The sequence below is a fragment of the Bison bison genome, unplaced genomic scaffold (genome assembly GCF_000754665.1).
Source record: "Bison bison bison isolate TAMUID 2011002044 unplaced genomic scaffold, Bison_UMD1.0 scf7180017864280, whole genome shotgun sequence".
Classification (NCBI taxonomy): Eukaryota; Metazoa; Chordata; class Mammalia; order Artiodactyla; family Bovidae; genus Bison; species Bison bison.
This window is the reverse complement of record NW_011494852.1, coordinates 4,173,376-4,183,249: the sequence shown is the minus strand read 5'-3', so window position 1 is coordinate 4,183,249 and position 9,874 is coordinate 4,173,376. Positions and strand designations below refer to the sequence as shown.

Here is a 9,874-nt window from a genome sequence, read left to right as displayed (position 1 = left end):
AGAGGAAGTGAGGCAGAGATGAAGCTAAAGGGGTCTCTGGCCTGCCTCCTGCTGTTCCTGCTCCTGGGCAGTGGGGAGGCTAGCCCGCTGCAGAGTGGAGAGGAGAACACCAGAGAAGAAGTTGGGGAAGCCGTTGGACACGGGGTGGGAGAGGCCTTGGGACACGTGCTGGGAGAAGCTGCCATCCACGGAATCGAGAAGGCCATTGGCCAAGGTACTGGAAAGACAGAGGGCTTGGGAATCAGGGAGGCCAGGGACCCCCACTTGGGGGATGCTCTTGCCCACAAGCTTAAGGAAGCGAGCCACGCTCTTAAAAACACTGGGAGTGAGGCTGACAGACAGGCTGAGAATACCATCGGACACGGAGTGGACCCTGCCCACAGGTCCTGGCAGGGGATGCCCGGCAGCAATGGAGCTTGGGTGAGTAGCTGGAAGGCCGCTGCGGAAATGGGAGGCTATGGGCAGTTGGGCTGAGGATCCCGGGAAGCAGCTGAAAGGAGGGATGCCTCCTCATCGATGGCGATCCTTCCACGTCAGGCCTCCCTCCTCCACTGCCCTGGGTCTCTCTCCACCTGCCTGCCTCTGTGTCCTGCTCCGGTTCCTCTCTCTCTGAGTTGCTCTGCCCGCTCTCCTCCATCCCAGAGTGAGGAGGTCACACACACTCAGTACAGCCATGTCGTTCTTTCAGGGAACCAATGGGCAGCCTCCATCCGGAGGCCATGGCATTCCTGGCTCTCAGGGCAGCTCTGGAGGCCCAGGGGACACCCAGGACCAGGTGTTCTCTGGAGGCTCAGGTGGAAGCTTTGGAGCTAATGCTCAGGGAGGCTCCTGGGGCCAGGGAGGCCACAGAGGGGCATTCAACTTGGGGGCCAACTCTCAGGTAAAGTAACCATCAACCCTGATGCTTGCCCCCTCCGTGCCCTCAAGCCCACACTCTTGGCGCCTCCCCCGTGTCCTTCCTGATCCCAAGCTCATCTCACCCTTCCTGCAGGGAACCGCGCCCCAACCTGGTTCAGTGAGAAGCAACAACAACAGAAATACAGAAGTAAGAGGAATAGCCTGGAGAGGCAGAGGTGTCTGGATGCATGTGATAGAAACTGGGAGAGACACAGCGGAGAGAAAGATGGGCAGGGGAGGGATGGAAGGAAGAAACAGACTAGTTGGGGAGAGACGGGTGTGGGGACTAGGATGAGAAGAGTGAGCTAGGCTTGGGGGGAGAGAGGCACCCGGACAGGAAGCCAAGCTGAGGATGCAGGAGAGCCTGGCCCCGGGGAACAGCTTCGGCTGGAACCCCACCCGTCCCCTTCCCTCCACAGTGCACCACCCCCCCTGGCTCAGGTGGAAGCTCTGGCAACTCTGGGGTAAGAGGACGGGGCAACCTGAAGCATTTTTGCACGGGGAGGAGACAGAGAAACTCTACTCAGCTCACACTGGGCGGGAAATATTCCTGAGGGAGGCGGGAGAGGGAGGAAAGCCTTCTCCCTTGGTGTTCTCATCTTTAGACCTCACTCTGGTCTCTTGGCTCAGACGGTAAAGAATCTGCCTGCAATGAGGGAGATCAGGGTTGGATCCCTGGGTGGGGAAGATCCCCTGGAGAAGGCAATGGCTATTCACTCCAGTCTTCTTGCCTGGAGAATCCCATGGACAGAGGAGCTTGGCGGGCTGCAGTCCTTGGGGTCGCACCGAGTCGGACAGGACTGAAGTGACTGACGCTGGTCTCTTCCTGCTCCTCAGGGAAGCAGCAGCAGTGGCGCCAGCACTAATGGTGGTGGCAGCAGTGGCGGCAGCAATGGCGGCAGCAGTGGAAGCACCAGCAGTAACAGTGGAGGCAGCAATGGCGGCGGCAGCAGTAACAGTGGAGGCAGCAATGGCGGCGGCAGCAGTGGCGGCGGCAGCAATGGCGGCGGCAGCAGTAACGGTGGAGGCAGCAATGCAGGCAGCAGCGGCAGCTCCGGGTCCAGCTTGGTATGTTCTACTCTTTTGTTGAAGGCAGAGATGGGGCCCCTGGTGGTCCCTGCTGAGGACACTCACTCCAGGGTCTTCCTGAAAGCTGCCCACCCCAGGGTAGCTGGCCTCAATGGAGTTGTCATCCCAGGCCCCCCAGCTCATGTTGCCCACCTTCAAGCCCCACCAGGCGGTGCCACTGACACGTGCCCTCTAATTCCAGAAGAATTTACTGGAATTAGTTTACTGCGTTTACCCTAGCCCCTTGCCATCCACTTGGTGATGGGGGATGCTGTCTCCTGTCTAACCTCTGCTCCTGCAGGCATGTCTACTTGATGAATCTGACCAGAGCTGGGGTGGTGGATGGAGCCAGAGAGGTGGGCCCAGGGAAACATGACACTTATTTGGGAAGCTCCCAGGAGGACGGGGACAGGACCACATGTGGAGACTTAAGGACACTTACAGAACTTCGGTGTAGATGCTAATAATAATGTCCCCACAGGAGGGATGAGAGGGTCAGTCGGGGACCATGACCTGGGAGCTGGATGAGGGTCGAGCTCCAACCAGGGGGCCTGCAGAGAGGGGGCACAGCTGGCTTTTTTGGGGTTCTGGGAAAGGTCTCAGGCAAGAACAAGCCAGGTGCTGTAAGCTGCCATAACTTACTGCTCTCTGTACCACCCGCTTTCCCTCCATCTAGGACACTAGAAATTCTGATCATGGTGGCTCCTCCCAGGTAAGGATTCTAGGGGTCCCTTCTCCTCTCTAGGTTCCAGGAGAGGGTGAGGGGATGGGGACAATCCCTACTTCGGGAACTCTGGGCCCTTCCAAGTCCTTTGAAGCCCCCACATGGACTCTTGCTCTCCCTTGTAGGGATACAATCCCAGCCCCTCCTCGGGGAGCAGAGTTGGAAGTGGTGGCAGAAACAAACCCGAGGTGAGTGTGAAGAGGCATGGAAGGTGGGCAATGGTGGGAGAGGACAGCTCCCTCAGTCCCCACAGGGAACGAGGGCGGATGCTGACAGGGTGATGGACCCAGGCCAGCCTTGGGGTGCGAAGGCTGCAGTCTGCAGGGCTGGACTAGGTGTCTGGGTGGGAACCAAGAGTCTTCTCTTTGTCTCTCCCACAGTGTGACAACCCGCACGTGTCCGGGGGATCTGGGGGTCAGGTGAGAGCTGAACCCGCAGCAACTGCAGTTCATCCTTGCAGTGGTGCTCCCTCCTCACTGCAGCTCCTCTCACCCCTCTCCTAATGCGAGCCTCTGTCTCGACCCTGTCTGTGGGGAATTTACAATCCAGGGGGAGGAAACCATGGGCGTGCTCCTCAAAAGACTAATTAGCTCCCAAGTAATAATTAATTGTAGGTCCTTACATGATCTATCTCACGTTAGACCACAGACTGGGGCTGTGAACAATGGAACGAAAACCAGTCCTTTTAGAAACAGGATTGTTTCAAATGTCCTATACCTGACCCGTGAACAGAATTCGGTGATGAGTTTTGAAACTCATTTTGAAAGCGTACCTTTCCCTCCTAGTTATCCTGGAAATCTGGCTCTCTGTCAGCACCTGCTGAGCTGACAGAGGAGGTGTTGCGCTAAGGTCCACAGGCAGCGCCCAGAGGTCTTGTGAAAATGCAGATTCTGATTCAGCAGGACTGGGGTGCGGCTGAGACTCTGGTTTCCAACAAGCGTCCTGCCGAGGCTGCTAGCCTATGTGAGAGGACGAGGAGCATGCCCAGTGGGGAGGAGGGCACTACAGCGAGAAGGCTCTGTGAAGAGCTCCTCACATGTCAGGGACACTAACCTTTTATGGGTAGGCAGGTTTTAAGAAACCTCCCAGTTTGTAATTCTATTTTTAGTTTTCTTTTTGCACACCAAAATCTTAAACACGTAGTGAGGTGGAAAAACAGACAAAAATAACAGAATAATCAGTCAGTTCAGTTCAGTCGCTCAGTTGTGTCCAACTCTTTGTGACCCCATGGACTGCACGCCAGGCCTCCTGTCCACCAACTCCCAGAGTCCACTCAAACTCATGTCTATCGAGTCGGTGATGCCATCCAACCATCGCATCCTCTGTCATCAAGGGGATATTTATTTTCTTTTCTTTATTTACTTTTTGGACTTGCCCCACAGTGGGATCTTAGTTCCCCGTGCATGCATGTTAAGTTGCTTTAGTCGTGTCCAACTCTTTTCGGTTCTATGGACTGTAGCCCACCAGGCTCCTCTGCCCATGGGGATTCTCCAGGCAAGAATACTGGAGTGGGTTGCCATACCCTCCTCCAGGGGATCTTCCTGACCCAGGAGTTGAACCCATGTCCTTTATGTCTCCTGCATTGGCAAGCGGGTTCTTTACCACTAGCGCCACCTGGGAAACCCCTTAGTTCCCTGACCAGGGATCAAACCTGCACCCCCTGCATTGCAAGGAGGAGTCTTTTGGGCCACAGGGGAAGTCCCAAGGGGATATTTTTTAAAACCAAATGTAAGAAGACAGAATTGACAAGTGGAAAGGCAGTGAATTTTGAGTTAAAAGATGGAGGTTTGAACACCAGCAGTATCTCCTGTCATCTGTGTGTCTCCAGGCAAGTCAGTTGACCTCGCTGAGCCTGGGCTTCCTCTTGTGTCAAACAGGGACAGCGAAGCTAACTTGTTGACCCCCATCAGTTACTGCAGAGCTTTCTGCATCGTAATCACACCAAAGTGGTTCAGAGTCCTGGCACTGGAGTCTAACACGGAGACAGGAGCTGAGAAAAGCTGCTGGACAGCTCTCTGCTTCAGTTTCCTTCTGTAAAGCAAAGCTGTTTCCACATGGGAAAGTGGTGGAAAGAGGCACAGTGCCCCGTGCACAGTGGGACTACATGTTGGCTACTAGTGGTGTTTGGAGAGCAAGGAATGGGGGGAAGAAAGAATATGGATTTGATTCAAGGGACTGGGTAGGGTTAGTCTGGAGAGCAAGCAGCAAGTCAGTCCAGGAAGGCTTTCTGGAGGTGGCGGCTCTTAAGTGCTGTGGAAAGAAGTGGGGTGGATGGCTTGACAGAGAGTACACCGTACAAAGGCTGAGAAGAGAGAGGTGATAGGCGCCATGCATGACAGGATGCATGGAGCCTTGAACATCATCAGTCCCCTTTTCCCCACCCAGGGGCAGGGCTCCAGTGGAGAAGGCGAACCTGTCAGTGGAATCAACACCTTGGTGAGTGAGAACATCACTCCTCTTGGAGCCGTCGGGACCGTGGTGTCAAGCACCCCTGCCTGCCCTCCCCACCCCCCAACACCCGTGCCTCCCACCCCTGCCTCCAGCCCACAGAGTGGGTTCTTACTCTCCTTCTGTTTCTCATTGGTCCCTTAGAACTCTCAGACATCTTCTGAGCCCTTCAACTTCGACACTTTCTGGAAGGTGAGTTCAGCACGAGTGCTCTGCTCACTCTTTTTTGGAAACCAAACCTGTGTCTCTTGGTCCCACAGGCTGAAGTCTTTGGGCTATTGGGTTGGCCAAAATGTTCGTTCCAGTTTTTCCATACCATCTTTGGGAAAACCCGAACAAACTTCTGGCCAACCCAATAAAATGATTGTCAGCAGTGGCCCTTGACCTCTCTTGTCCTGAGGCCCTGAGTCAATCACACTATGTCCAATTTGGCAATTCTTCTTCTTCTTTTTTTTTTTCCTGCAGAATTTTAAATCCAAGCTGGGCTTCATTAACTGGGATGCCTTAAACAAGGTAAGGGCTGGAAGGCCACGTCATTCTGATCTTTTTAAGAGAGGGATGTAGAGAAGAAAGCTAAACTCTAGCTAGGTGAGCCAGGGAACAGTGATGATGGTCATTAAGAAGCCATTTCCACCATTTAAAAAGAAAAGATAAAAACAAGGAGGAAGGACAGCAGAGACCTGAAAAGAGAGGGAGAATTTCAAAACAGCTGGGAGTGGGGGATAAGGAGGGAGCAGGTTTCTTTCACCTCTCAACATGCAGACCTGAACAGTCCTGAACCTCAGTTTCCCCAGAGAGTAAGTAGGCCTAATCCCCAGAAACCAGGGAGGGAGCAGAGGCAGAGAGAGGCAGGGCATGGACTGAATCATCACGGGAAGCTAAAGTTCACCTGAGGATTGATGTCAAGAGAGAAAGGAAAAGGGAATGAACACACCAGGCGTCAATCTGGGCCCTGCACATACGTAATCTTAGGGGATGCTCGGAGCCCAGAACCCCCTTGTCCTTCTTCCCTGCCTACTCCTTGCTCTCGCAGGGGAAGCCCTGGTCGGGCTGGTCTGACACCAGAATAGCAGATGTATCTCCAGAGCAGAGGGGGTGGACTGGAATGGGGGGTGAAGCACAAATAAATGATTCAAATACCAAAGGCAGAAGCTGCAATCGGTGGTCCACTGATCCTTTTGTTTGATTCATTTTCAAAGAACAATACGGCAACACTGGGCTCCTCTTTCTATGGCCTGTGAGAGCCCAGAGCTGAGAAGCAGCTGCCTCTTGCCACTGGGGCTTGCTCTCCAGCGGTCAGACGCCCCCTGCCCATCCCAGTCCTACTAGCCACCAGATTGGAGAAACTAGAGTTCCTGACCCTTCAAGTAAAAGAATGCAGACTAGGATTCTTGCCCTCCAAAACTCATGGGGGAGGGAGATGGTCTGTGGGGAGACAGAGAGGCAGTCCCCATCTCAGGAACGTCACCCTCTGGGAATAAGATGGGGACTGAAAGATGGAAGTTGCAGAAGCTCCCGGCTACAGCAGAGTCCTGGCTTGGAGGGACGAAATGAACAAAACAGACTTTTCTATTTCATAGAGAATGGTCTCTGATAAGGGCAAGACTCCTTGCCGTGGACCATGCTCAGGCCTGTGAGCATGGGCACTTAAGAATTTAATGGGAGAACCAGGGCATGCACAGATACTTCCCAGGGGGTCAAACGTTTTTGCACATCTAGGGGGGCAGTAAAGGGAGTGCTCGCTGCCAGGCAGGATTCACTGGGGGTGGCTCCCCCAGGAGCAGATCTCCCAGGAAAGGGACAGGACACAAGAGATGGGCAGAGGAGGGAGAGATCCACCTCCTTCATGGTAGGGGGAGGGGCAATGAGGGAGCCAGGACTCGGCCAGATGAGGAGTGAGGACAGGGGACCACACGTTCCTGGCAGGTATGGGGGTTTCCAAGCCCAAGAGCTGGACTTGACTGGATGACAGCCGTGGGCGCAAAGGTCCCTGTAGATTTCTGATGCGGAGGTCCCATCTACCCCTGCCTTAGTCCACTGCTCACCGAATCCCTAGTCCTTGAGCTCCCCCTTGGAACTTCTTTCTTTGCCCAGGACCAGAGGAGCTTTCGCACCCCATGACTTCCAGACACGGAGCTACCAGATGGAGGGGAGCCCCCACCCTGACCCATTCTTTAAACACCACTATCTCCCTACTAACCTCAACGCTTGCTCCAAAATAAATCTCAGCTATCCCACATTCCTGGTCTCTGCTCCTTTCTTAACGTCTCCACTGTTGTTCTGGGGGATGGGGAGGGGGCGGGGTGGTTGGAAGGGGGTACTTCGGCTCCACATCTCGGGAGGTGGGCAGGTAGTAAGGTGGAAAGGTCCAGGGGGCAGGACCTGAGGTTGTGTTCTCCCTGAGGCTGGGGGTGGAGGGGGTGGAACTTGGCTAGAGAAGAAAGCTGTCGTGTGCTGTGGGGGTGACGGAGGGGTGGCTAAGCCTCCCTCTCCCTGTCCCCCAAAACAGTATTCTGGTGTCCCTAGAGGCACCAGCTCCCCCCAGACCTCAGTCACAGTGAATTCTGGAGGCTGAGGGAAGCAGGAGCAGGGTGCAGGTGAGGGTGGGTTGGGGACAGGCGCCTTGCTCACCGGCTCGCTCCCCACTTCCATCCACAGGGCCAAGCCCCACCCCCCAGCACTCGTGCCCTCCTCTACTTCAGGCGGCTTTGGGAGGTAGGAGAACTCTCACTCTTTGAAGAACTGGGAATCCTGGTGATCCTGTCCCTTTTCCCTCCCTCCGTCAAGGCAGCTACCCCTCAGTCTACCTGTCACAAAATTCCCCCTCTTCCCACTTCTGAGATGCATCATCTCCCCCAAGTCTTATCACCAGTACCATCAGCAATGTAACACCCTCAGTCTCCTGGAGGATTATCTTCATCTAACCCCAAACTACACCCAGGCGCCAAAACTCGTTCTTGCACGTGATCTTGAAACTTTCACAACAGGCTGCCACACTCCACCCTCTGAATCCTCTTTCCCTGTGGCCCACTCATCTTTCCTTCTTCCTTCAGGATTTCAAACACAACACTCCTTTCTTGAACTGGAAAGTCATTACTGAGGTAAGGGCTGTAGAACCCCTGGTTTAGGGGTCAGGACGCTCAGCTCTGGGGACACGGGGTTCGGGGCCCCTGGGCAGCTGCATGGAGATTCGGTTCTGCTTCCTCCCTGCTGAGGGAAGGTGCCTCCCTCAGTCCCTTCTTTCCTCCTTGTGTGTGTGCCCAGTGGAGGTGGGGTGGGAGAGGGAAGCTGTGAGTCATGGAGAAGGAGCTGGGTGGGAGGTCCTCCCGGGAATAAAAGCCGAGGTTGCGAGTCAAGGGCTCCACAGGCGGGAGATCATGAAGTCGGCCACTGTCTCATCTCTGCTGTTGCTCCTGCTGTGTGTGGCCTGGCTCGGGGGGAGCCACAGCTGGGTGGGTACTGCAGGGGGAGCAGGGGGCAGGGGTCACGGGGTGGGGGAGATGGAGGGGCCTGGGGATGAGCTCAACTCTCAGGGCTGGAACGGGGTCACTCAGGAGGAAAGCTGAAGGGCAGCGGGAGGGTAGTATCTATCGGGGGAGGAGGAGGAGGGAGGGTCAAGGTCGCGTGCAGGCAGGTGCTGGGGTGGTGGGGTCTGGTTATCTGAGTTCTGGGAAGGACGGGCAGGGCCTTAGCGTCCTGTTGAAGGCCACACTTGGGTTTCATGGGGCTAGTGGCCTTCGGGAATCAGGACTCTTGGGCACTGAGGCCAGGGCCGCCGGCTCCCTTGTCCACGTGGGCACGTGAGGCTGGACAGATGGGGACACGTTGTTTTGATTTTTTCTAGAAAAGCTAGGGCTTTCAACTGTTCACAACTAGTTGAATTTACACATGTGGACCAAGCCAAAAAATGCCTGTGGAGGCCTGAGGTCCTCCAGTTTGTGTCCACGTTTTTGGGGCTAGTAGTGGGGTTAGAAGTTAGTGACAGAAAGAACGAAAAAGAAGTCAATGGCAGGTATGGATAAGGTGGAGTGTTGAGCCAGATTTGGGGAGAAAATCCTGAGCCTGAGAAAGAGACAGGCAAGATTTCCCCTTGCCTTGATCAGAGGAGGGGACGTGGCCTGCACATCTGCAGTGCTTCTTCTTTTTAAAAAATATTTACTCATTTCCTTGGCTGTGCTGGGTCTTAGTTGCGGCATGCAGGACCTTTGATCTTTGTTCTGGCATGGGGACCCTTAGTTGAGCCATGTGGGATCTTAGTTCCCTGATCAGGGATCGAAGCTGGGCCCCCTGCATTGGGAGTGCAGAGTCTTAGCCACTGGACCACGAGGGAAGTCCCTGCAGTGCTTCTTAAGGGCTCTGTCTGCTTTCCTGTATTTCTCCTTTGCCTCTCTCTCCTTTGACTTGGCCTCCGTGGGAAGCAGCCTGGCCTTCCAAAGACCCCGTAGAGAACAGCATTTGGGAAGAGGGATCACCAGGCCTGTGAGGGGAGCAGGGTGTGTTGCAGGCTGAAGATGGGTGGGGCTGACGCAGGGGCTCCGCCCTGGGAGCTTGCATAGGTTCCCTCACTTGTTATTCTGGCTCAGGCCAGTACCGCAGGTGCCTGGGTGATGGTGGGGCTGCCAAACCTGTTCTCTCCTCCTCGTTGCCCACTGAGTGTGGCAACCTGTCCTCTATCTATCTGGGCCATCAGTTTCCTCCCGGCCCGCCGCCTTCACCATAGGCAGCACCTAGCACGGA

General features: G+C 55.1%; 1 protein-coding gene across 1 annotated transcript in view; it reads left to right on the top strand.

The window, feature by feature from the left end:
* The first annotated feature begins 18 nt into the window (after positions 1-18).
* The window catches only part of DMKN (dermokine), a 12,731-nt gene continuing 2,875 nt past the window's right edge, over positions 19-9,874 (top strand). Inside the window, exons 1-13 of the mRNA XM_010849008.1 lie at positions 19-420; positions 689-880; positions 992-1,045; positions 1,317-1,361; positions 1,735-1,965; positions 2,642-2,677; positions 2,815-2,877; positions 3,070-3,108; positions 5,075-5,125; positions 5,282-5,329; positions 5,603-5,650; positions 7,796-7,852; positions 8,191-8,238. Of these exons, the coding sequence (XP_010847310.1) occupies positions 19-420; positions 689-880; positions 992-1,045; positions 1,317-1,361; positions 1,735-1,965; positions 2,642-2,677; positions 2,815-2,877; positions 3,070-3,108; positions 5,075-5,125; positions 5,282-5,329; positions 5,603-5,650; positions 7,796-7,852; positions 8,191-8,238 (1,314 nt within the window). The remainder of the gene's footprint in view (positions 421-688; positions 881-991; positions 1,046-1,316; positions 1,362-1,734; positions 1,966-2,641; positions 2,678-2,814; positions 2,878-3,069; positions 3,109-5,074; positions 5,126-5,281; positions 5,330-5,602; positions 5,651-7,795; positions 7,853-8,190; positions 8,239-9,874) is intronic.